Source organism: Eubalaena glacialis, chromosome X (genome assembly GCF_028564815.1).
Source record: "Eubalaena glacialis isolate mEubGla1 chromosome X, mEubGla1.1.hap2.+ XY, whole genome shotgun sequence".
NCBI lineage: Eukaryota > Metazoa > Chordata > Mammalia > Artiodactyla > Balaenidae > Eubalaena > Eubalaena glacialis.
The window spans coordinates 122,743,337-122,770,971 of NC_083736.1; the positions used below are offsets into that span (position 1 = coordinate 122,743,337).

The 27,635-nt window shown below is 42.1% G+C and overlaps 1 protein-coding gene across 1 annotated transcript; it reads left to right on the forward strand.

Annotated features, from left to right (window-relative positions):
• Positions 1-4,529: 4,529 nt before the first annotated feature.
• On the forward strand, positions 4,530-27,622 carry LOC133081909 (integrator complex subunit 6-like). The gene is made up of 5 exons (XM_061178224.1): positions 4,530-4,674; positions 4,878-4,963; positions 5,105-5,182; positions 26,724-26,873; positions 27,569-27,622. Exons 1-5 carry the CDS (start codon positions 4,533-4,535, stop codon positions 27,620-27,622), a joined length of 510 nt encoding a protein of 169 aa, XP_061034207.1. The 5' UTR covers positions 4,530-4,532.
• Positions 27,623-27,635: the final 13 nt, after the last annotated feature.

A 27,635-nucleotide genomic window follows, 5' to 3' on the forward strand; every position in this document is an offset into this window, starting at 1 on the left:
CAGGTGATGAAAGGCAAGGTGGTGGGGGCAGGGGAAGCTCAGAAAGGCAAGTGACAAATGGCTCTACAGTCGACAAAGGAAAATATAGAACAGACCATTGGATTTGGCCAGGAGCTGGCCCCTGGGACCTCAGAGTAGTTTCCAAAGAGTGCTAGGGAGAGAAACCAGATTGCATGGCCTTGAGGAGGGAGTAGATGGTGGAATTTGGAATTTGGGAGGGGGTAGTAATCAGGCTAAGTAAGATCTTTTTGTCAAGATGTGGTGATTAGGGCCTGCTTAAAGGCAAGAAGTAACAAATCTTTGGGAGTGAGAAATCAAACCAGCCCTCATCAAAACAAAGAGTCTATTGTGTGGTGGTGGACCACCCCAAGGCCAGCCACATGAAATGGAAACATGCACAAAGTATGCTAACATTTGTTGTGAAGAGAATGAAGGCCAGGAGAGCAGTGCTTGGTAGGAATTCCTTCCTGAGAGATGTCTGGTAACCTCAGACATGAGGTACAATAGAAAGGCCTGCAATGAGGGGCTATGGTGAAGTATTAAAGTGAATTGATTTAGAGGCTACGAGTGGAAGAAAAGCAAAAAAAGAGTAGAGACATGAAGAGAAAAGAGGAAACTATTTTCAAAAGCTCAAGAGTTCAAAAAAGCAGGAGCAAACCAGAAAGAAGACAGGGGCATTGGTGTAGGTCATAGAGCTGCCGCGAAAAAAGAATTCTGTTAACTGGCCAGAGGTGGCAGCGAAAGTGGGCCTGAAAGTTGGAAGCTGCAGGGGTTCTGCCCTGGGGCGGGGGGGGGCAGTCAGCTCCAGGGCTTGGTCTGAAGGGGCCTACTGGGCCCCAAATCCCAAAGACCCTGCATCCACAGGGACAGGGAACTAGGCCTCCCGCCCTGCTGGGGTGGGGTGACAGGCAGGGCTGGGCACCCCGAGGAAAGGGGCACCTGGGAAGACAATGAAAGAAGGGCAGCCACAGCACATGCAACTGTTTCTTTCAACAACCATTGATTGAGCTGGTACTTGGCACCAGGCATTGGTTATAGGCTCAGCCTGCTCTCCAGGAGTTTACATTCCAACAGCAGCAAAGCCAAAGCACAAGTCAACCTATAACAAGGGGGGCGGCGCTGATATTCTGTAGCAGAGAAAGATGTAGAAAGGGCTCTGGGGGTCTTAGTGTTGGTGTGTGTCAAAGAAACGCAATAAAAATACCCACCCCAGCATAATGCAGGGTTTACTTTCCCCTAGGAAGTGAAGAAGAGAGGCTTCAGGCTAAGGGCTTGGAATTTGGTTTAATCTGAATAAACTCGTAAATCCACCAGAAGGTTATTTTTTTTATTGGGGTATAGTTGATTTACCATGCTGTGTTCGTTTCAGGTGTACAACAAAGTGAATCAGTCATACATATACACATATCTACTCTTTTTTAGATTCTTTTCCCATATAGGCCATTATAGAGTATTGAGTTCCCTGTGCTATACAGTAGGCTCTTATTAGTTATCTATTTTATATATAGTAGTGTGTATATGTCAATCCCAATCTCCCAATTTACCCCTCCCCCCAGGTTATTTTTTGTATATTGTCACTTTTGTAGTTTATAATGAAGACATGGATGTTGTCCCACTGGAGCGCCTGGTGACTAAGACTATTTGTGCTTCCTTAGCATTTTTTGGAAAACTGTTTCAATAGTACTCACCTTGGAGGGTCTTTTTCTTCTTTTTTTGGTAAATTTGTCATTTGTATTTGGGATACTTTGTAATTTTTAACATAGCCTCTTTCCTGATTATAAAAGCAAAGCACACTCATTGTAAAAAGTTAGGGGAAAATTGTAAAGAAGATTTTTAAATGTCATCTTAAAATACTGTCTGTGAAGACATAGAGAACAGACTTGTGGTTGCCAAGGGGGAGAGGGGGGACGGGAGAGGGATGGAGTGGGAGGTTGGGGTTAGTAGATGGAAACTATTACATATAGAATGGATAAACAACAGGGTCCTACTGTAGAGCACAGGGAACTATATTCAGTATCCTAGGATAAACCATAATGGAAAAGAATAGGAAAATGAACATTTATATGTATAATTGAGTCACTTTGCTGTACAGCAGAAATTAACACGACATTGTAAATCAACTATACTTCAAAGAAATAAACAAACAAACAAAGAGATAAATAAACACTGTGAACTGGGGCATATCACAGTCCATATACATTTATAATATATTATATACATAATACATAAATATTTATTTCTATGTTTATAATTAAATATCTTGATTATATTTATTATATAAATATATATGTTTGTTTATATATATTTAAGTATATAAATAAGGACTGTGATATGCCCCAGTTCATATATATATGTGTGTGTATATATATAGCTCCTCATAGGAAATCTTGTATTTCTTCACCAAAGGATAGTCTAAACAAGCAATCAACCCCATGCATGTGACCCAGTGGGCTGAAAGTGCTATATTATGACTTGGAGTTGACTTCAACAAAAACTGTGAATGAGGCAAAGTTTGTTTCCAGGTAATAATCTCATCCCCACCTAATGCGAGGCAGAATTCTTAGATGGTCCCCATGATCTCCCCTGCGTGATATTATGTCCTGTGTAATCTTCTCTCCTTGAGTGAGTGTGGGTAAGATCTGTGACTTGCTTTTAGCCAATAGAATATGGCGAAGGTGACGGATGGCACTCTCATGATTAAGTTACATTATGTAAGGCTCCATTTTAGAAGACTGCAGTGAGTGATTTTCCTGCTGGCCCTGAAGAAGCAAACAATCATACTGTGAACAACCTATGGGAGGGAGGTAAGTGCAGGTGGACCCGAGGGTGGCCTCCACCCAGCAGACAGCCACAAGGAAATGAATTCTGCCAACATCCCTTCAGGATTCAGCTTCACCTTGGAATCTGATTCTCTCCCAGTCACGCCTCCAGATGAAAACACAGCCTGGCTGACTCCTTGATTGCGGTCTTGTGAGACTGAGCAGAGAATCCAGCTACACCATGCCCAGACCCCTGACTCATGGCAACTGTGAGATAACAAATGTGTCTTTTTCATCCTTATTTCCCCATTAATTCCCACCAGCTGTATCCCAGATGGGTCTGAATTGTGCTATGCATGTTAGTCTCTCTGGCTGAATTTTTGTTCCCACCATTCCTTTCAATCCAGAATCCCTCCCTTCCTAAGTGCCTTATCTAGGAAACCTTCTGAACTTCGAGACCACTGGACCATTGCTTCCACTGCATTTTTTTTTTTTTTTTTTTTTTTTGCCACACCACGCGGCTTGTGGGATTTTAGTTCCCTGACCAGGGATCGAACCCGGGCCCTCGGCAGTGAGAGCATGGAATCCTAACCACTGGACCACCAGGAAATTCCCCCACTGCACTTTTTATTTGCATCACTTGTTTGTCCCTGATTCATACACTGCTATATGGCCTCTTCTGAAATCTTATTTTTATGAAAATGTTATCGAATATTGATTTTATATATATTACAAGGAACATATCAAATGAAGTCGTAAACTCACTGAAGTTCAGGATTCCACGTTGTGCACAGCATACTGCTGGGAATACACACCTCCATATTTAAAATTCGAGTTACATGGAGCAGTCAGCCAAGCGTGGTTGGCCACTCATTGAGACTCTCCGTAGAGCCAGACCTGAGAACATCCCTCAGTGTTGTCCTCATCTCCCTGAGCTGCACTTTCCTTTACTGAAAATTGAACATAATGCCACCTACCACAATTATTTCAAAGACTAAATGAGACTAACGTGGGTGGCTGACACTTCATAGGTGCTCAAAAAATGTGAGATGAATCAGAATCCAGGATGGCAAACCTTCCATGTGTAAAGGCTGCACAGACACGACAGTGGGTGGAATTATCACAGGCAGGGCAATACTTCAAAGTGCTCAATGAAACTGAAGAAGCTTGTGCACACAAAAGGCCAGTTTAGGTAACTGTGTTTAAGTTTTAGTTTCCTTTCTAAGTAGATATACGCGGAATGCAAGGCCAGCGACCGACTTACAAACACTGATCAAGCGTGGGGAGGGATCTGAAGGAATGCGAGTAGGTCTTGCCAGGAAAGAAGTTTGCTGCTTCTGAAATGTTTTGGTCTCAGCCACTGGCAGGATTGATCGATTGCAGTTAGCAAAGCGTCTTCTGTACAGCCTGTCCAAGCATCTGTTTCTGTACCTCTGCACAACTGTTGCTCAAATTCACTCTTCCTTTCGAATTATCATCTTTGAAGAGCAAGAGAAAAGTCCATCCAAACCACCGTAAGTATCCTAACAGCTTCCAAGTCCTTTAAATGAGGGTCCTTAACATTTCCCCTTACCCCCTGCCTGGGTTCAAACTTCAACTCCCAGGGTTCGCCCAAGTCCCTCCCCTTGCCCTGTCATCTAATGAATATGCAAATGACATATAATTGGCAGCCAATGGCGTGGGTTCTGGTCACGTGGCACCCATGGTAGGTGAGCGGACAGAAGTTGTGTGTCGGTTAACAGAGACAGCTCTCAGTCTGGGGCGAGCGCTTCAATGAGCTTGGACCGATGCTCGGGCAATAGTCCCTGCGGCGGCAGCGGCGGCGGCGGCAGTAGTGGTGGCAGAAGAGAGGAAGGGGGAGGGCCCCGAGGGCTACACACGCTCACACTTTCAAGTTCCCTTGGAGGGAGAAGAGGTGCGGCTGCAGAAAGAGGAGGCCAGGAGCAGTTCCATCCGTCCCGTCCCGTCTCCCCCTCTTACTCTTGCTCCCTGCACCCTGGCTCTGCGAGAGTTGAGGGTTCGGGTGGCAGTACGCGGCAGTGAGGGCAAGAGGGCCAGGAGAGTGGGGACCGGAGCCAGGGGTGCGGGGGAAGATGCCCATCCTGCTGTTCCTCATAGACACATCCGCCTCTATGAACCAGCGCACTGACCTGGGCACCACCTATTTGGACATTGCCAAAGGCGCTGTGGAGTTATTCTTGAAGGTAAAGGGAGGGGAGGGGAGAGATGGGGAGAGTTCCCTAGGGATGGGGGTGGTGGTGGATTTAGGTGCTTCTGTAACGTTGGTATCGCCCCCTCCTCCCCCCTTCCCTTCGCGGCCCCCTCCGTCATCCCTCGTCCCGCAGCTGCGCGCCCGGGACCCGGCCAGCCGCGGAGACAGGTACATGCTGGTCACCTACGACGAAGCCCCGTACTGCATCAAGGTAAAGGGGCCATCCAGGGGGTGGGCCGGGCGGGAAGCGGGAGCCGGTCGGCCTGGGCAGCCGAGCCCCCCTGCCCCCGCCCGAGGCGGTCCTGCGTCGCCCGGCGGGGCGGGCGGGGCGAGGTGGGGGCGAGGGCGGGAGTGAGTGGCGCCTCCGCGGCTTCCGAGGAGCCGCGGCGCCGGGGGTCGGGGAGGGGGCCGGGGGAAGGGCGGCCCCGGGGAGAAAGCGCAGGAGAGCCGGGCCGGTGGCGGCGACGAGCGCAGCCGCCTCGGAAGATGGCGGACATTTTGCTTTTGTATGAGCCGGAGAGGGAGACCGAGGGCGCTGCTGAGATGGAAAGGAGGGAGGGGAGGGAGGAGAGGGGAAGGAGGGCCCGAGACCCGGAGGGAGGCTGCGGGCGGGCCCGCCCCTTCGGGGCGCACCGCGCTTGGTGGAGGCCGAGGGGCCGGACGGAGCCGGCGACTCCGCCCCGAGGTGCTGCGGGCTCGCGCGCGGGTTTTCCTGGAGCCCTGGCTCCGCCCCCGGCCCCTCCTTCCCCTCCTCCTCCCTTCCTTCGCCGCTTCTCCTCCCCCTCTTCCTCCCGCTCCCCTCCCCTTCCTGCTGAGAGCGTGGCAGAGCCGGCCGCCGGCCTTCAAAGATTAGACTACTGCTTTTGCGCTTCTGTGGTCCCCACCCAATGGAAAATCAGTCCGCGGAGCCAGCCTCCCAACCCCCAGGCCCGGAGAAACTCTTTTCACTTCTTCTCCGGCATCGGTCCGGTTAAGCCCGGCTCTGTTACCTTAGCTACTGTTAGTGTTTGATTGGCGATTCCACCCAAGCCGCGACAGGGTGGGGCGGGGAGATGCAGAGTCTGAACCCGCGGGGACAGAGCTTTTTAGGGACCTGGCCTACCTATTGACATCATAAATTAGGTTTGTGTTAGTCACGTAGGGATTTGTCCAGGGAAAAGAAAGGAAGGAAGGGGAGGACTCGCTGAGCGCGGTTACAATAGTCAAATGCGATGACTCGAACCACAGGGTTCTGACCTACAGGAGAGAAGTAGGGAGCACTTCACCTCCCTACCCTTGTCCTAATGGTGAGGAGATAAAGAACTGCTTTGCCTGCAGTAGCCTGATAAAATAGAACTCAGACTATTAAAGCAACCTGCATAAGAGTCCTGCTTGCATATTGAAAATTTTAAAATACATCACCATAATCCTTGACGTCTTTCGCTAGATACCCTCTTTTTCTCAGAATTCTCTTAACAGGGTCGGGGAGGCACTGGATGTGTTGTAATCCGTTTTAGCCGAGTGAGGTGTTTGAAAGAATGGAACCTACCAAACTGAATAGTTGGCTATAGAGAGCGTTCCTTCAGAAATAAAACCAGAGAGGCTTTACTTTTGTAACTCGTAGCTTCGGTTAACAGTTTGATTAGTAGGTTCCCCTGAAAACCGGTCTGGTTTTGATGCTTTGTTTTCCGTTTTTGATTTATCTATTTAGAAAAATGGAGCAAGTAGACATCTTTAAGAATGCCATAAGCTTTTTAAACATGTCAGTTTCCTGCAAGGGTGTGACCATTTCTTCCACATAGAAAAGCAGATGTTTGTCCATCCTAAGTATGAAAGTCTACACCCTTTGAGTACTAATACAGATAAGAACCCACCGTTTGTAGTGTGGCCATTTGAAATCCTCCTTAATTTGAAGTAGTAAAAAGGATAAACTACAAAGCAGTGTGCCTTTTTTTTTTTCTTGAAAGGAATAACTTATTTAACATTTTCCTGAATGCCAAGACTCATAGTTTAAACATGATTTTTGATCTATAAAACTTTTATGGCAATAGTTACAGAATCTTTTGAAAGGAAAAAGAAAGTCTGGCCCCCTTCTTAACAACCATCATTACAGCGTTTCACCTAGCATTGTAATCATAGTGTACACATTACTTTGAGTTCTGCCTTTTCCACCTATTTTGTCCTATGAATTATTCCCGGTTGCCACATAGTCTTCATACTTAAAATTTTTAGTGGCTATGTAACTTATCCATGGTATTTTAGAGGCTCCAGATAGTTCTGTGAACAGAGGGGAAAAGTTGAATTCTGTTTTTAGTGGAAATTTCATCTGTCAGCTCGTTTTATCTTGCCATCTTCTACACTACATTTTTTCCTAAAGTACAAAACCTTCTTCCAAGTTGACTTTGATCTTTCTTTTCTTATGCAGGGCAGGTATGGGAAGATACTTTGTATAATACTTTCAATTGCTGATCATGAGTTATCTTCTTTAGTCTTTAGGCTTCTCTAAAGTCATTCAGGTTTTTTCATTTTACTCTTACATGGTAACTACATGTGCTAGGGAATGGTTAATGATCTTAATGATGCTCTTGTCATTTTGCTGTCTATACCTGAATTTCTAATGATATGCCATATTTTGGTAGCATTTTCTTTCTGTGAGTCCCTTTCAGTCACTCCCTGCTGCCCGCCCCCATCCCTCCCCTCAGCATGTGGTAACTATTTGTTCTTTTGCTTTTAGGATCTAGCCATTTTGGAAGGTCTGAAATTTTAGAACATTTGGTGAATTTTTCTTAAAATTTAGTCTAATCTTTCACTTGCTAATAGCTGGGAGCCATAAATGTCTGTTTTCTGTCACACTGATTATCAAATAGGTCTTTATTTGACTGTCAGCAGGCGTCTTAGTTGCTACTTAAAACTGCACTCTTCGCTAGGAGCCTGAGGTCCTTTCAGCAAAGTGATGTTAGATAGGGTTTTATTTGTTAACTTGTTTTTCTGCAGAATAACGTGAAGTGTATTTTTGGATTTCTGTACAGTTGGAGGGCCATTGTTTATCTCTTGTCAAAGTAACTGCCTACTTATTTCTCAGGTCTTGGTTATATCCAACTCTAAACACTGCAAAACCGATTTTTTTTCCTAGTAGAAGATTCAGTTCTGCTGGTGGTGTAACAGGCGTGAGTTGTGCATTTGGTTGGAAGGTTTTTTTTCCTAATAGGCGTGGAACTATTCCCAGTATATCCACTTACAAGCTCTGACAATAAATCTTGTTGTGAAAAGTTACTGTGACTGGAATTCTTCACTAAAGTATACCGTTGAGCATGTGAATATAGTATTTCACCCAGGACTTAGTAGCTTCTTACTGCATACCCCTTAGGACATGGCTATGTGCTCTTTTAAAATTAGTCATACCTGTTACTTGCAGTCAGCTGGGCATGGATGGAATTAAGTTTGATTTGGGGAACCATATAAAAAGCATATGAAATGCAAGTATTTTGTGCTACGTCTGTTTCAAGTGTTGCTTTGTAGACAGGTTTTATACATAGTGTCACAAATGTTAACACTACATTTATACAATGGTATCTTTAGTGTACACAGCTGGGATGAAGCCTTTTAATATTTTTAAATTTCCAGTGTATCCTTATAAGACTAATACATGGTTTTAAGAAGTGGGGTGGGTTTTTTTTTTCTTTTTCTTTTTTTGGTATAATAGTTCTTAATAGTTTTGGCTGAGGTTCTGCTGTCTTGTATGTTTTGTTTTGCTATGAGTCATAATTTCCTTTTATTCAGTGAATAGCAGAGGTAAGCTTGTCGCTACTACTAACTCTGAGGGCACCAAGAAGAAAGTGAGCCGTGAGACTGGAGTAGATAATAAGTATTCAAAATGGTTTGATGTTTGAAGCTACTTTCTTAAAGCGATTTCTTTTTTATTGAAGGAAATGCTTTTTTTCTAAACATAAAACTGAGTCATTTTTCTAGAAATAGCTGAAACACATGTATAAATCATGTACAGACTTTTTTTTTAATAAATAGGGAGAGTTGTTTCAAAGAAATATCCCAAGTCTGTAATTTGAAACAGAGAGCATTTGAAAAAGTGCAATTTTCCCTTGAGTGTTGCTTTTTCACATCCTGTAGCCAGCCTTGCTTACTGGTATCTGTGTGCCTTCGTCAACATGTATCAGCAAAAGGCAGTATTTTGGCTTACAGATTTAAGAAGTAAACCTATGCTTTCTAAAGGATCTGTGTTCCAAGCATTTAGTGGTATTTTTAACTAAGGCTTAACTTTTTCATATGCCCATGAGTATATTTTACGGGGTTTATTTGGAAAAGGAGTGACTTTTAGGGGAGCCTTTCATTGTGGTTGGAAGCTAAGGAAGTGGTTTTGGGTGAAACAGTGGCAACGTGGCCTGTGAGAACAACCGGAGGCAATGGAAGGTGCATTGAAAACTCAAAATGCCACGAAAGTGGGGCATTGACTTTTATAATTAGTTGTTCCTCCCCTGATCTTGCTTCCTTTTCACCTTCCTCATTGGCCATTTGAAGTGTGTGATGATAGTTATTTTGAGATGAAAAAGGGGGAGAAAAATCATCAACAAAATGAAAAGGCAACCTGCTGAGTGGGAGAAAATCTTGTCAAATTATATACCTGATAAGGCGTTAACATCCAAAATATGTAAAGAACTCATATAACTCAATAGCAAAAAAACTAAACAGTCTGATTAAAAAATGGGCAGGGGATCTGAATAGACATTTTTTCAAGGAAGATATACAGATGGACAGCAGGTACATGAAAAGATGCATAACATCACCAATCATCAGGGAAATGTAAATAAAACCACAATAATATCACCACAGGCCTGTTAGAATAGCTATTAACAAAAACACAAGTAACAGGTGTTGGAAAGGATGTGGAGAAAAGGGAACCCTCCTCCACTGTTGGTGGGCATGTAGATTGGTGCAGCCACTATGGAAAACAGTATGGAGGTTCCTCAAAAAATTAAAGATAGAACTAACGTATGATCCAGCAACTCCACTTCTGGGTACTTATCTGAAGAAAATGAAAGCATTAACTTGAAAAGATATATGTACCCCCGTGTTCATTGCAGCTTATTTATAATAACCAATATATGAAAACAACCTAAATGCCCATTGATGTATGAATAAAGAAAATGTGATATATACATACAATGGAATATTATTCAGCCATAAAAAAGAAGGAAATCTTGCTATTTGTGCCAACACAGATGGACCTTGAGGGCATTATGTCAAGGGAAATAAGTCAGACAGAGAAAGACAAATACCATGTGATCTCACTTAAATGTGGAATCTAAAACAAAACAAAACGAAAACAAAAACAAAACAAGCTCATAGATACAGAGAACAGATTGGTGGTTGCCAGAGGCAGGGGGTGGAGGGTGGGCAAAGTGGGTGAAGGGTGTCAAAAGGTACAAACTTCCAGGTATAAAATAAATAAGTCATGGGATGTAATGTACAGCATGGTGACCATAGTTAACACTGCTGTGTCGTATATTTGAAAACTGCTAAGAGAGTAGATCTTAAAAGTTCTCATAAGAAAAAAGAAAAAATGTTGTAACTTTGTGTGACAATGGATATTAACTAGCTTTTCTGTGGTGATCATTTTGCAGTATATACAAATATCAAATCATTATGTTGAACACCTGAAACGAATACAATGTTATATATCAATTAAACATACATACATACATACATAAAAAGTAAATGCTTCCAGACTTCTATCCAACCTGTGAATTAAATATAGTTTACTGGAAAGAATTTTAAGAATGAGGTACTCTGCCTGATAGCTCTTTTTCTTTGTATAAGACTAGAAGGAGGAATTAGAACTTTAGTGAAAGCTTATACAGAGAACCCTCCATCGGTCATGTGTATACTACTATGTTTATCTGCACTTTTGTTTGTTTATTGTTTTGTCTTGCAGCGAATAAAATATTTCTTGTTAAAAAAAAAGAAAGAAAGAAAAGGGGAGTTTTAGGGGTAGAAGACTAGATCCCTGGTCAAGGGAGTAAGTGCTACTTTCACATTAGGTACCAGCTGGGAGATGACTAGGGAGTGCTGAGACAATTATGGAGTCCTGTCTGTTCTGTATCCTAAACCTGTCTTGTATCCATTCTTTCTTATTTGCTCCTCCCTTGTTTCAACTTTCATCTGGACCATTGTTTCAGCAGGCACTCAGTTGGTCTCCCTCCTGGTCTTGCTTGCCACTGATTCTTCACGCTCATCGCCACTAGATTGCTGATTCTTAAAATAAAGTAAATTTAAAAGTCATTCCCCTACTAAAAATTCTTCAGGGACTCCCCATTATATTTCAGAATAAAATCCAAACTCCTTAACCTGGTTTTGCCAACAGTGTCTCTCCACACTCTTCAGAGTCACTTCTCCAGACTCACCCTGCCTCTTGCTTCTGTGCCATTGCATATGTTGTTTCCTCTGCCTGGGACACACTGGTTGGCCTGACATGCCTCACGTCTTCATTCTACATTCTCAAAAGTCATCCTGCCCCTCTGCCCACCCCTACTCCAAATAGTGTAACAACTTCCACTATGATCCCTTAACCCTCTGTCTAGAACTTAACCCAGAAAATGCTTCTTGCTTCTTCCTGCAATCCCTTCCTCCCCTGAAGGTAGCCGTTGGTCTGACTTTTACCACCATTGTGGTGATATGACCAAAATGGTGTTTCTGGAAGATAAGTCTGACATTGGATTGCTACTATAGCAATCTAGGCTTTCGTATACCATATGTTCATTCAACACCCTCTGTGGACTGTACTATACTATACTTGGGGCCGAAGGTGACACCAAGAAAGACTTGGCCCAAGGGGAAATTGGAATAGTAAAAGATATGGTCCTAGTCCTCAAGGGTCTTGAGAATAGTCATTGGAAAAAGGTGACTGGAGAATGTGGATTAAGATACGGGAGATGTCAACAACAGTGGACTCTTAACCAACAGATTGCAGGTGAGGGAGGGAGAATTGACAGGACCCAGTGATGATTCAGTTTATCCAGTCAAGATTGCAACTAGTTAAGACTGGATCGCAAAAGGGCTTCAAAACCTACAAGCTAGAGTTTGTACATTTCTCCTGGAATGAAGAGCTATGAGGTGGATTTGAAGACAAATAGGGTAAGGCTTGTTGTCTGTGTGCTTGCGTGGTTATTATGCAGAAGCGTACGTTGAGGTGGGCTGGGGAGATGAGAGAATGAGAGGTGGGGGAGATCTAAAATATGTAGTTGAAATTGCCTAGTTTTGCATTAGTGCTGGCCACTTGAGAGCTTTTGACTTTGAGGTTAGGATGGGGGTAGGAGGGGTGGCAGAAGGGCAGGGCACACATAAGGAAAGGGCAACTATTGTCCTTTTCAGTTTGCCTTTGCTTCAGGAAGATAACTAGAACTGTTCAGAAGACAGGGTTCTCAGTTTCACAGAGTGTTCCAAAATGGCAGCTGTTCCACATCTCAGGGAGAAATGTGCTTTCCAGAGAAGGGCAGGATTGAAGGACCCTCTGAATGCGGGGAGGAGGGGACAGGGATGAAGAAGGGAACCAACTGGCTTACTTTAAGTACTTAAATGAAAAACTCTTTGTAAACATGGCTGGCAGTTCCCTTTTACCAAGAGTGTAGATGAGAGATCCAGGCAGTCTCTTTGTGTGCCTATTGGAAGGTTGGAACACGCTATCTCCTAGATACAGTGTTCTAAATGGTGATTAGGTTCCCAGACCTTCCTCCCCAGGAAAGCCTATTTAACCCTTAATGCCACTTAGCCATAGAACTATTGTGTTTGCTATTGTTTCTACTGGGAAATGGAGTTGGGTTTCCAAGGTGCTTTGTTAAAAACACATCCTTTCCCCCCCTTCTTCCTCACAACTCCAGGTGGATTAGTGGTCCCAGAGAGGGGTGGGGACACTGTAAGAGCTCCAGCAAAGAGGGTGAAGGGCTGAGGTGTCCGTGAGTCATTCATGTCAGATTGGCTGTATTTGCGCCGTTCAGTACAGCACCCGCTAGCCACGTGTGGTTATTGAGCCCTTGAAGAGGCGGCTAGTTTGAATCAAGATGTGCTGTAAGTGTAAACTGAACACGGGATTTTGAAGATTTAGTACCAAAAGTATATAAAATATCTCATTAACAATTTTTATATTGACTACAAGTTTAGACAATATTTTTGATATATTAGATTAAATTAAATATATTATTAATCTCACCTGTTTCTATTTTTTTAATGTGGGTACATGAACATATAAAATTACATATGTGGCTTTCACTGTGTTTCTATTGGACAGCAGTGTTGGTCTCTGTTTTTTCTTAACATATTTATGATGTTCATGTCCTAGAAATTGTTTCTGAAGGGGGATCCTCCCTCTCAAAGTTCTGTTTTAAGTGAGCACCTCCATAATGGAGTCATTTGTGCATGAAAGGTTATCATACAGTTCAGAGTTGATTGGGTTGATAACCCTTGGCCCTGGGGTAAAAATATGAAAGCATCCCATTCTTGTTCGTATTGAAAGCCAGTTTGGTTGCTTAGACTTTTGGATACAGTTGGTGATCCAACTGGTTGGGTTAGAAGTTTTTTTCCTGGGCTAAGTAGAAAAAAATATGTATGTGAACTCCTAATGTAACTACAGTAATTCAGAATTCTGTTTGTAATATGTGGTCACCAGTGGCACAAAATGTTCCATGCTTTTAGTGCTATTAGAAATATGTAACATATCCCTTATTAGATTTACATAGCTACTTGGCCCAAGAATTCCCAGGAACAGTATTCATCAACAGAAACAAAGAGGGGTCTGTATCACTGCTCTTGTTGAAGGGTTTCTTGAGGTTCCCTAGCAAGGCCCTTGTCTTATATCATGGGAAGTCATCAGTAGCATTAAAAGGAGGGGGGAGGTCCAAGTGGAGCCATGGGCGGGCTCCCATGATTGTTACTTTCTCTAAGCTCAATCCTCCTAAGGGGGATTACAGGAGTGACAATGTTATTTTTTGTTACTGTAATGGCTCCCATTTAAGGAATAAATACCAATGTCTAATTCTGAGCCTGGGTGAGAGTACAGATATGTTGATGAATAGCATGTATATGGTGTGGAGCCATTTCACAGCCCTAGTTTTAGATCCTCCTAAAACCTATCTTATAGTCAAAGGTGTTATCTGGCTTTTACAGATATGATTCGACTTATATCTACTTCCTTATAATAATGAACAATAATATAATAGCTTTCTAATAATAGCAGCTGACATTTATTGAATAATGCTTGTGTACAGGGCAATGTGGCAATGAATGTACAGTGCTTATTTCATTTATCTTCCCAACCAGCCTAAATCACAGGTACTATTATTATCCCCACTTAACAGATAAGGAAACTGGGGGCCAGAGAGGTTAAGTAACACAACTGAATAGTAACCCAGGTCTGTCTCTATTCCAAAGTCTTAAGTAATGAGCCACTTCACTTTCCCTATCAACTATGGTAGAATATTCCTTTTAATAATTTCTCAGTGGTATTTTCTCATTATGGTATATGTCCTGGAATCATGTTTTTTAGACAGAATTGTCATGCTGTTATTTATAGTTGCTTTTGATATAACAGTGTTTGATACTAGAGCAAGCACTCGATGAATGAAAATGACTACTGCTAGTGTTACCATTTTTATTATTTCTCTGATTCTTTGTAGGTGAATAGCATGGTGCATTTGTTTGTGAAACACTTTGGTCTTTGATATCACAGTTATGCCCCTACTCAGGGAAAGAGATGGAGTTGTTGGGACTCTCAGTCGATGGAACTTGAGATAGTTGGGGAGTAGAGGTTGAGCACTGGGGCCTAGGCCGAGTAGGCCCCGTGGGAAGAACGGTAGGCTTGAAAAAGCAACAGGGTGGTTTTTGGCGATCTAATGGCCTCCAGAAACTGATACATCATCTTCACCCTGTCACTCTCCTGATAAATGTTTCTCTTGTAGGGAAAAGAAAGACAGTCAGTGTACTCCACAGTAGCCATTTAGTTTCCTTTAATCCACAACCTGTGGGAGAGGCAGAAGCCATTTTGTAAAAGGCCTGAGTGTGCCATACTGCCTTCGCCGAGTTTTATCTATCAGCCTGTGCCTGATCTAATGGTCCGCTCCTCATTTCAGCCAGATCTCCCACTCTCCTCAAGCCACACCCCTGCCATAGGCAGATAGCTTTTCCCCCGCTTCCTGCTTAGTTACGTTGGTAAGGGATGAATTTCAGAGGATTGGAGGTGCTGCCAACTTAGCCACTGGGGTCTTAACCAGAGAAAAGTTACACGAAGGCTTTTGTGCCAGATGTGCCAGATGTTCGTAGAAAAAATAGAATTCTGTATCTTAAAGCATATGTGCGTGATTATCTTAATATATATGTGCCTGTATCTTCAGCCATATGCACCTGCTCTTTCGTTAGTTATATCCTGCCCCGTTAAGTCGAATAGTTCACTAAACTTAGTACTAAGAACCAAACTCTGGACTTGAATGTTATTGAACAAAAGGCTCAAAACGTTTGTTTGTGTGAGTAGGGAGTAGTACTACTGAGGAAAGTAAATATAGTTTATTAAGGTCTTAGGATTTACTATATAGCTACTTGGGCTAATTTACTAATGTTTATTCTTTTTGTCCTTGCCTATACTTGAAACTGTTAATGCTTCTTCCTTCCAGAAACTTATCACCTCCTCCATTCTGTTTCTCCACCCCTCTCTCTGATAATTCTTTCCCTATCTGCCAAATTCTTTCCCTTGCTGAATGCATCCTGCCTCATTCATGATTTCAAATATTCCTTCTACTCCCCAACTTCAGCTTCTCACCCGGGCATCGCTAGCTGACGACGGGACATCTCTCCACTTGCCTGTCTATCCTGCCATCAGCTCATAGTTAGCATGTCAAACAGACCTCCTTATGGCTCTAAAACTATCCCCTCTTGTATATTCCCCATCTTTTAGTCACTCAGGATTGCAAGGTGGACATTATTCAGCTTTGAGCCTGTCCTTCCTTCTTCTTCTGAGGCCTATCCCTTTGCAATGTCCCTTACATATGTTCCTTCAACTCAATGTCTGCTGCCAACACTTCGGTCCAGGTCCTGACTTCTATGCTTTGGCCACTATAACAACCTTCTTATGTAGTCTTCCAAGTACTTCCCAAATTCCTACTCTCTACCCATACCAACTGCTAACTTTCTAAAAAAGGTGGTTTCACCATATCACTCCCCCGCTCATAAGCCTTCAGAGACTCCCCAGTGCCTATGGAATCAAGTCAAAAGTGCTCAGTCTGCCATTCTGAGCTCTCTAGGACCTGCTCCACGTGTCTGTATAAACGTATTTCCCATCATTTCCCCGCAGGAGCCCTGCCCTTCAGCCAGACCTCTCTCTTCCACCCCCTGAGTTTGTCTCCCCACTCCTGATGCCAACTCTTAGACCATCAGTTAACCAAAGGGAGAAGAGAGAGAGAGCCAGAGGAGCCGGAGGCCTGGGGGAGGAGAGAAAATGAACTGAAAGCATGCCAGCGAGGGTGTGACTTGAGGGGGAGGATGTGACAGAAGGTGCTTTAAATGCTGTTATAATGATGAGAAGTTGTAGGAGGAAGGGGGAGAGAGCTGGACTCTGACGTTTGGTGGTTGATTAGCCTGAACCAGACCAAGATGTTTTGATTTAAATTGGCCTCAAGATGCCGGGAAGCCCTGCCGTTTATCTAACCAGTCCCTCTCTGCCTTTGTCTCTGTGCCATAAGATCTTTAGAAAGTAAGGAATGGCCATTCTGCTCTCTCCTGTCTTCAACTCTTTCTGTAATGTTTGGGTGGCTTAGTCTCACTCCTGTCCTTGTGTATTTTCCAAGGCCACTTTTGTTGATTTTTGTCTTGTGTATGTGTTCATAAAAATATCTCCTATCAGAACCCCAAACCTAAGCAATTGAACATGTGCTCTGCATGATAGCGTTTTTTTGTTTATTTGGTTGGTTGGCTGATTTTTGTTTTTGTTTTTTCTAATAATGAGTATTGGTCAGTAGCTACAGTTGAAATGAACTGGGAGTGAAAGAGGAAACTTAACATTTATATCTGACCGAGTTGTTTGGTAAATTCTTTGCAACTCTATGGTATTTTTCTTTCAGTAACAGTTCAGTTGCCTCTTGGACAGAGGAGAAAATTTGGTTTCTACATGTTAGCATCCTCTGGTGAAGATCAAATTTCTTTTGATCTTATGCTTTCACGTGAACTCTGAGAGGTGTGCTACTTCATAATTTTATCTTAATTCCCTTGGGTAAGAATTGAAAAGTCATAAATGAATTTTGCAGATATTTTAGACTAATCCTTATGATTGTTAATCCACTAAAAAAAAACCCTCATCCTAGGTATCTTAAAGAGACCAGTAACACAAAATGGTGAACTTTGTGAGGGTGGAATCAAACTGAATCATGTCTTTGCCTGGTTTACTTAAAAATATGTGGTTATGAGAGTCTTTAACCATCTGCTGAAAAAACAATTCAGCAGGCCACAGACTGTCAAATAAGTTTCTGCAATATATTAGGGGGTCAATTTCTAAAAATTTTTTTAAAAAGTAGAAGACTCAAGTAAGCTAGATTTCTTTTTTGTGGTCTTGGCTGGTAGTATTTCCTGAAGCTTGTGGATGAAAATTGGTAGACTGAACCACAGAATGATAACATTCAGAGTTCTCTGGAAGAGAACTGATGTAATCAAATAAAATGGGCTTCGAGTATCTTAGCAAGTTCAGGACACTAAGAAGTGCCCCTGGGGAAGTAAATTTGACAAAAAGGAATCCAAGAGAACTGGATATTCTGTTTTGTTTTTTTTTTTAACATCTTTATTGGAGTATAATTGTTTTACAATGGTGTGTTAGTTTCTGCTGTATAACAAAGTGAATCAGCTATACATATACATATATCCCCATATCTCCTCCCTCTTGAATCTCCCTCCCACCCTCCCTATCCCACGCCTCTAGGTGGTCACAAAGCACCGAACTGGATATTCTCTTTTTTTTATTTTATTTTATTTTTTTACTTTTTCTAACTAACATTTTATGCTGAAGTAATTTTAGATTTACAGGAAAATTGCAAAAATAGTACAGAGCATTCACTTAGCCTCCCTTAATGTTAACATCTTACGTAACCATAACACATTATCAAAGCCAGGAACTCCCATTTACTCTTGAACCCATAGCAATTGTACTTTCTTGCCTCCAAATAAACAATGACCGTCACATCACTGAACCCAAAAGTCAGTTCTCAGACCTTATCTTATGTGACCCATCAACTCTCTTTTATAGGGCTGGTAATTCCCTCCTCCTCCATACACTTTCTTCCCTTGGATTCCAGGTCATTACCACCACATTTTCCTTCTTTGGTTTCATTGTCAACCCTTGCCTCTTCTCCTCGGGGCTCTTTGCTAGGTTTCTCTTTCTCTTTTTTTTTTTTTTAACCTTCTTTATTGGAGTATAATTGCTTTACAATGGTGTGTTAGTTGCTGCTGCATAACAAAGTGAATCAGCTATGCATATACATATATCCGCATATCTCTTCCCTCTTGCGTCTCCCTCCCACCCTCCCTATCCCACGCCTCTAGGTGGTCACAAAGCACTGAGCTGATCTCCCTGTGCTATGCGGCTGCTTCCCACTAGCCATCTATTTGACATTTGGTAGTGTATATATGTCAATGCCATTCTCTCACTTCGTCCCAGCTCACCCTTCCCCTTCCCCGTGTCCTCAAGTCCATTCTCTACGTCTGCGTCTTTATTCCTGTCCTGAGAACTGGATAGTCTTAAAACAAGTAATTTTACAAGAGAAAGCTGTATTAGTACACATAAAACACAGAATAATAGAATGTCTCCTTTGAACCTAGAACTGTATCAGTACCTTGAGTCAAGTGAGAAAACCACAAAAAAAAGTGAAATCAGACCAAATTGCTAGAGTATTAAGGGAAAAATATTGCGTCAGATAGGGTCAGAAAATATAGTGCAAGAAGAGTTTTCAAAGTTGATACAAGAAGCGAGACAATCCTATTCTTTCAATGATATAGCATCTGCCTAATGTGTATTTCATGGTTTTAACAACCTCCTTTAAAGTGCTCTAGCTGTAAACACAATTTAAAAAGACGTTTTATATGGAGACACACACAAAAAATAAAATAAAATACTGAAAAAAAAAGACATTTGAACATATTAAAGTGATTTCAGCTGTTACAGTGTTCTGTTTACCTAAGAGGGCAAGTAAACCTCATCTTATACGTATCAGAATTGGAGTCCATTTTAGTTGTGAGAAGAAAATTCTCGAAGTTGAAAACTTTTAACTCACACAAATATTCCATATAAAGCTAAGGGCAAAGACCAAGGGAAAAGTCATTTGTCTTCTCAGGAGAGAGAGTTGATTGGAAAAGCAGGGCTTCTTATTTTTCATGTCATCCTGTCCCACTGGTCACTTTACCAACACAAGAACAGTTTGTGATGACAAAGATGATATAGAATGTTAAATTGGAGAAGAAAGTTAAGTTAGTTGAAAAATGCCGTTGAAGTTGATTTATTCAAATTGTCTGGGTTGTTGCAGAGCAAGTTTCTCCCCAACTTGTGGAGGGCAGATGGAAAAAGGAAAATAGTTTATCTTTCAACAAGAGAAATGATGGCCCTGCTAAATTTAGACTCTTTGGCTTTAACTTGCAACATCTGGGAAAATACTTAAATCCGTTAATCATCTTGTTTGTAAGCACCTAGAAGAAGAGCCCAAGGTTCGGTATAGCCCTCTATATGAGTTTATGAAGGGCAAATATTACCAGGCTGATTTCATTTCCTTTAATAGAAGTTAAAAACTCTTGTCAAGGAGAGGGAAACAACATGTATTTTCTCTCTGCAATCCAGTGAGGCTTTTTATTCATTGTGAAGGGCTTGCTAACAAGCTAGGAAGCCTTGGATTGAATTGAACTGCTCTTCAGGGTAGGGTCCAAAGAGGCTTTTGGGTGCATTTTCCCAAAATGGGTTAGTGCAGTGGCTCAGCACCCAGTCAGAGGGACAGAGCAAGTGATGCCCTTCCAGTGAGAGGTTCTCTCGCTGCATGTGAGAGAGCCTGGCTTGTGACAATCTGTAATAGAGAAGGATTATTTTTGCTGTTTGAAAAGATTCACTGCCATTCTTTCAGGAGCTGTCACCCTAGAGGATTTTAACTATTCAACTGTTTTTTTATTTATACATATTCCATTTATATGGTCTTTTAAGGGGCGCTTCTTCTGTGGAAAGCTAGATGCAGCTGCCCTAAAAAATGTTTTTCAGTTACCTTGGATGGAGAAGTTAATACCGTGTTCATTAAATCTGCACTATATACTGAGTCTAACACGATCATTTATATTTTGGAAAAGGATTGCAAGTGACCTTCAGAGATAGAGCAGGCGTTTACAGAAAGGGCCCTAACACCACTGCCACATGGCCCTCTGGCTCCCGAGTGCTCCTGCCACATCCTCTTCAAGGACAGTTGATCTGTTTTTATCTCTTTTACTTGTTTATACTTCCTGGCAAGATTTCCTTGGAGGAAAGGGTTCTTCATTTTAAAAAATAAAAATAAAATAAAAATCAATGAATCAGAGAAATGGTCCTGCCGAAATGGGATGAAGTTCAGGAAGGACAAGTGTTCGGATGCTGAGGTTTGGGGGAGCCATTAAATAACACCCCTACCTTTCCCTCCTCCATTGAAACCAATGGAGAAATAAGACACAGGAGCCAGCCAGAATTCTAAGTAACAGCGTTATTCCTGAGAAAAGCTAGACTGGAGGGTATAACTTAGATGTGTGTTCATAAAAAGCTTCCAAATAGTTTGCATGTTGACAGACCTCCACTATAGTTCTGTCATAGGGGCAAAACCTACCCTTTAAGCACCATATGGCAGAGAACATACCAGATAAGGACATGGAAATAGGGGTGCAGAGGGTAGTAGAAAATATTTCTTTTAGGCTTTGCCCTTCTGAGGTAAGGAGTACAGACTCTCTCCTTTTTGTGGTGATATGAGTAGGGAATAAAAGGCTAGTGGGCTAGTCCGTAGAGCTGCGGGGAGAACCCAAGTCATTGACAGACTGAAAGGCCCATACTCTTCCTGCTGATATTCAAAGATGTCTTTAGTTGGCTATACAAATTTAAACCAGACCTGAATTAGCATATTTATTAAGATATGAGGCATTTTCTTTCTGTAAGTCAGATTTATATAAAGGATGGATACAAGGTATGGAATGATAGGATATGAAAACTGGAAGGGACCTTAGAGTTGGTTTTCAGTTTTTTCATTGCTTAGGTGAGGAAACAGCCCCAGTAAGGGGAAACGACTTACTCTGGACCGCTTGTTTTGCTAGTTAGTTACAGCCAGGATTAGACCAGGGTCTTCCAAGTCCTAATTCACTGCTCCCCACACCCAACTGGTCTGCGTTCTGACATCAGGGAAAGTAGGCTTAAATTAATGAAATTTGGAAATTCCATTAAACTTATGAACCTTTAAGCTAGTATAACGAGACATGTCTATGAGGTGAATATGTAGAATAGGTAGAACAATCTCTAGTATAGTGCTTTACATTGGTGGGTTCTAAAGTTAGGCTACCTGGGTTCAAATCCTGGCTGTGTCATTTATTAGTTGTTTTGACCTGGACAAGTTGCTTATCCTCTCTGAGCCTCAGTGTGCTAATCTATAAAATGGACATAATAGCACCTGCTTCATGGGGTGGTTATGAGGCTCAGATGAGAAGGATAGCTATAAAATGCTCTGCTTAGCATAAGTGAGTTCCTGACACATAGGCACTGATTAATATTACCTATGATTATTATTTATCATCATCATCATTATTCTCACTTTACTTCTGGGAGGCTTTAAAAACTTGACCTGTGAAGACAGTAAACTCTTAGTTTAGGATTTCATTCACCCCAGGTTTTTCCTTTGTCCTAAATCTCTATTCTTTAGTCATCTCAGGTTAGAAGTTTTGTAATCATCTGTTACTCTGTCTCATTTAGGCCTATGGTCTGCCTGTCACCAAGTCCTATCTTGGTGGTTCAAAATGTTTCTCAGTTAACCCCTTCCTCAGGCCTAGATGCCTATTCTAACCTCCTAGCTTATTTTTCCTGACTACAGCTTCTCCTTCTCCAGTCTATCCTATAATTCACTGCCAGACTGACCTTCCTGAGACACTGTTTGATCCTGTTTCCCCCAGCCTTGGAATCTGTAATGAGTCTATTTTCTGCTGTAGCAAGGCCAAGTTCTGCCTGACCTTCAGTTCCCTCTAGATGATCTCTGTCCAATAGATATATAATGCCAGCCATACACAGCATTTCAAATTTTCTAGTAGCCACAGGTGACACTTTTAGTAATATACTTTATTTACCTAAAAGCATTCAAAACATTATCACTTCAACATGCAATCAATCGAAAAATAAATAATGAGATATCTTCATTCTTCTTTGTTGTTGTTCTAAGTCCTCAACATCCCATGTGTATTTTACATTTATATCACATCTCAAGTCACACTAGCCATGTTTCAAGTTCTCAGTGGCTGGGGGGCTACTGGATCAGATAGTGCAACTCCAGACTGTGCCTCTCTGACTATCCACTATCCCCCCAACAAACAAGACATACTCAAGTCTTACTTCCTCCTGGTCTGTTAAAACAAAATAAGGATGGTAATACCATGCCTATTTTATAGGATTGTCTTGGGCAAATGTGAAGTATGAAAATGCTTTGTAAGCTGTAAAGCTCCATAAAAATGTATGGAAGTTATTATCAGGAGTAAAGGTTTTACTGACATGAGAGTAGGATATCTTTGGAGTTACTTGAAAGAAAAGACTGTATTAAGAAGGTCAATGGGCTGTCCTGAATTCATTTATGAAAAAATCAACTGCAAGCAATGAATAAAGAATATAAACATATACTTTCTCCCACTAGAACTAATAATTATCTTTTTGGAAGAATTTTTCACATTAATAAGGTTCTCTAGATATTTAAATTACTCTGTAGGCCTTTTTTCCCCTTCAGCATTCTGAGGACTGGATTTAGGGGCATTAACTCTTCTCTTGAAGGAGCTAAACTGCTACCAAGAAGTTTATTGCTTTGGGTTGTAAATGTAGCCCATACACTGTGTAGTACTGAGATAGGAATAGCATTCAAATTTCAAGTATTGTCTAATTCATTGCAAAGGATTGGAATTGACCTAAAAATTGAATGCCAGTGATTCAGGTGCAGAAACAATTTGTAAAATGTTTTCAATTCATATTAGAAAGGAAATTTTAAAGAGCAATCATTCTGACAGATTGATTAGTGACAATTAGGACACATTATTTTAAACACAGATGAGTTATAGGGTGCTTGCTTAGGTGGTACTCAAACCTTATCCCAACCCTTTACCAGATCAAGTAGTTCACTGATTTTTCTTTAGTCATGCCTTGAACTATCTTGTGGCTCTCAGGAGTTCAACACTCGCTGCAGATATAACTCTGAGTGTACAGTGTAGAAGTTAGATTGCTAAATGAAGCCGTTCTGAAAAAAAAAAAAAGTCAACTTTGTAAAGTGGCTTCTGGGTGAAAGACCCCACCATTCACAGGCTTGCCCAAGCAAGAGAACTCAACCTAATGTATGACCCTTTATCTCCCTCACCCATGCCCCTAATTAGCTACTAAATCCTTCTGACTCCACCTCTGAAATACTTCTTTAATCTGCAGCCTCCTCTCCATCCCCGCTGCCCTCGCTCAGGCTTTCATCACTTTTCTCATAAGCTATTGCAACATTCTCCAAACCAGTTTCCCTGCCTCAAGCTTCAGCTTCCCCTGCACCCCACAATTTATTCTCCAACTCCCAGCAGAACGAACGATCTTGCTAAAATACAGATCTGATCATGCCACGCCCCTAATTAAAAACCTCAAGTCATTCCCAGGGCCAACAGATAAAATCCAGACTACTGAGCACAATGTACACAGCACGTTATAGTCAGAGCCCAGCTTATCAGCCTTGCCTCCTGCTGCGTACTCAGTGACGATAATCAAATTACTTGCGGTTCCCCAGGAAGCCCCGTCCTTTTATAAACTCTGTTCTCTTCCTTTGCCCTGCCCCCTCCACTCCTCACATCAGTGTGGGGATCCCATGATCTTCTCCTCATGCCATTAGACTTCTTCAAATGCCCCGTCTTCTGTGACAAGCCTTCCCTAGCTCCCTGGTCATTTGTTCTTTCCGTTTCCATAACTGCATTCCTTATTCCTTTGCGGCAGGAACTCCTCAAGGGCTAATTCCTCTTGATATCTCCAGCATGTAGCATTCTGCCCAGCATAGCATAGTTGGTCCATAAAAATTTGTTGGATAAATAAAGGAAAGAATTGATGCTATCCCTCTCCCTCACCTGCAGCTGTAGACCTTCTCTTCTACCCCAAATAAGAAAGCTAAGTTTTGAATTCAGTGTGATTTATAATCACCTGCTGATATTTCTAGGTATTTGATGAGGACAATTCAAATCATCATCCTTCCTTTTAACTAAAGTTTAGTTTGTCTAGTTCAGTAAGATTTTCCTTGGGCCACAAGGAATTATTCCCATCCTCTACTTTTCCCAGCTACTATAAGTCATATATACAGTCTGGCCAAAGGAATAATACATGGAAAGTTTCTACCTTTAGATCCTTTGACTTACAGGATATGTTAGGAAACACACACACAAAGAGGAAACTCACATTTAAAAAAAATTAATTAATTAATTAATTTTATTTTTGGCTGTGTTGGGTCTTCATTGCTGCACGCGGGCTTTCTCTAGTTGCGGTGAGCCGGGGCTACTCTTCGTTGCGGTGCGCGGGCTTCTCATTGCGGTGGCTTCTCTTGTTGTGGAGCACGGGATCTAGGTGCGCAGGCTCAGTAGTTGTGGTTCGCGGGCTTAGTTGCTCCACAGCACGTGGAATCTTCCCAGACCAGGGCTTGAACCCGTGTCCCCTGCTTTGGCAGGCGGATTCTTAACCACTGCGCCACCAGGGAAGTCCCTAAAAGCACATTTTTAATTTCACAGAATCCAGACTGTTGGACTGGAAAGGATCTTTTTTTTTTTTTTAATTAATTTTGTAAGTGAAATAGGGAGCATTTTCTTTTTTCTTTTTTTTAAATTTTATTTATTTATTTTATTTATGGCTGTGTTGGGTCTTCGTTTCTGTGCGAGGGCTTTCTCTAGTTGTGGCAAGCGGGCACCACTCTTCATCGCGGTGCGCGGGCCTCTCACTATCGCGGCCTCTCTTGTTGCGGAGCACAGGCTCCAGACGCGCAGGCTCAGCAATTGTGGCTCACGGGCCCAGTCGCTCCGCGGCATGTGGGATCGTCCCAGACCAGGGCTCGAACCCGCGTCCCCTGCATTGGCAGGCAGACTCTCAACCACTGCGCCACCAGGGAAGCCCCTGGACTGGAAAGGATCTTAACCAGGATCACCTTCACCTTGTATGGTTATGGACGTTGCATACTGTTCAAGCCTAGGGGGCGCCATTCTCATGGGTCACAATGTGAATGGCTCTCCAGGGTTGTAACATGCACAGCCTTACACAGTATCCCTTTTTATCTAATCCTCTTCATTTTCAGATAATGAAACTTAGGTCCTAAGAGACGACAGGTTTGCTCAAGGTCATGCATATACTTCATAGTAGGGTACAGGCAATGGGCCCCTTTTCTGCCTTTCAGTCACTCTGACCCAGATTGCTTTAGGAGGCTATGAAACTAGAAAAGATAGCGTTTGCTCTAGTTGTGTGGATAATGGTCTTTAGCTGAACATGAAACTTCAGTCATTTCGTTTAGCTCTGCATTATTTGCGCTAGCTTTCCACCTCCAGCTCTACTGGTCTGGTTGGCATGACTTGAACCTTCAACATATTACACTACTGCCCGCAGGGCTACCAAGACTCAGGTGGCCGTTCGTCCCACAAAGTTGCCGGGCTGTGCTGTCTACTGTCTCCTTTGCTGGCCTATTCCTCTGTGACCTACTGTTAGCTGCCATCTTCTTTTGGCTTCTCTTCTTGGCGTTTTGTGCTGCTTTGTCTTTATAACCACATTGCTGACCAGTCAACGTGATCCTTTCCTTCCGTTCTACAAATGATTCAATCAGAGCATGTTGGCTGTTGACCTTGGGTCTTTGGTTCTTTGCTGCTGTCCATAGCTGCTGGGGGTGCCTAGGCGATGCTGCTTCTTTGTCAAAACTTTTTGTTTCTTTTCTTTCTCCCCTATTCTAGATTTGCGCCTTTCTGAATGCTTAAAGATGCCAGAAGGATTGTCTCCACATTGTTGTGGCTCCATTCCTATAATTCCACCTATACTCTTGTTTAAAGTGAAAATATTGTTTGGGAGAAAAAAATCTTGGTTAGAAAAGTTCATGTAAATCAGACACTCAATAGCTAATTGTCTCTATCAAGGACGATGCATTTAAAAAATTACTCCTTCCTCTGCCCCGTACTCTGTGCTCATCCTCAGTGTCAAACTAAGGTAAATACTGAGGTGTTTTGGTAGGTTTGATTGAGCCTGAATAGCTAACTAGACTTCTTGAGCCAAAGCCCTCCAGCCATAATGGACTGAATGCATTGTTTGCATCTTTGCTCTTGATCATTAAGGCTGGCAGATCTTTCTGAACCTAATGGCCTGCTTTTGTTCCACTTCATCAGTCGAGATATAGAATAGAATTAGATTAAGGAATTATTAATTTGTTAGAGGTTTGATACTTGCTATTTGGTGGTTGTTTGCACTTTATATATTGTTCATTGTATAACTGAGAATTTCTTTGTAAATGTTTGGTTTTCAGGCTGGTTGGAAGGAAAATCACGCAACATTCATGAGTGAACTAAAAAATCTTCAGGCTTCTGGACTGACTACTCTTGGTCAGGCTCTAAGATCCTCATTTGATTTGTTAAATCTCAATAGATTAATATCTGGAATAGACAATTATGGACAGGTAAAAAAATTTTTGAGTGAGTATAGCTAATTTATTTTGGTGACTTGGGGTGAGAATTTAAAATTGGGCATGGCTACCAAGTTTTCTGCTCCTTTTTATAACGTCCAAAAGGAGGTCCATGTATCTTTTAAATACATACTTTAACAAAAATCCTTTTGGGGGAGTCTTTTATGTGGCTTGACCATAAAATAGTTAAAATTGCCTACGCATCAGATCATCAGCTATCATGGGATGAATAAATTGCTGAGAAATATTGGAACAAGACAATTGAAGAGAAACTTTCAGAGTCCTTAAGTCCCTCGTCCCTCTCAATTCAACGAAAAAGCTCTAGTATAAGAGGAAGGCAGAATAGCATTTGCTGATGCTATCATTACACTTTCCTACTGTAAAAACTCTGCTCACAATAACCAGTCACTGGCCAGCTTGCAGAGCATAAGTCACTAATGTCCCCCTCACCGTGCCAGGATTCTGAATGATACACGGGTGTGGAGGATGCTGCCATTATAATCCCTTTAATATCTTTCTTTTATGATTACTTGGAAAGCAGAGGGAGAGGGGGATTTGGATGTTATAGTTTGGGGTGGTTCCTGAATTATAAGAATTCCTCAGTTTATTCTGAATGTTACCTCTGCAGGGATTGTTATTTTGATTCCCACCCACTTCAGTCCCTAATCTTCTCCTTCTTATTGATCCAGGCAAATTTGATCACACACTTGAAAGATCACAGGCGAGGCAAATGTAAAAGTTGAAATACAATGTTAT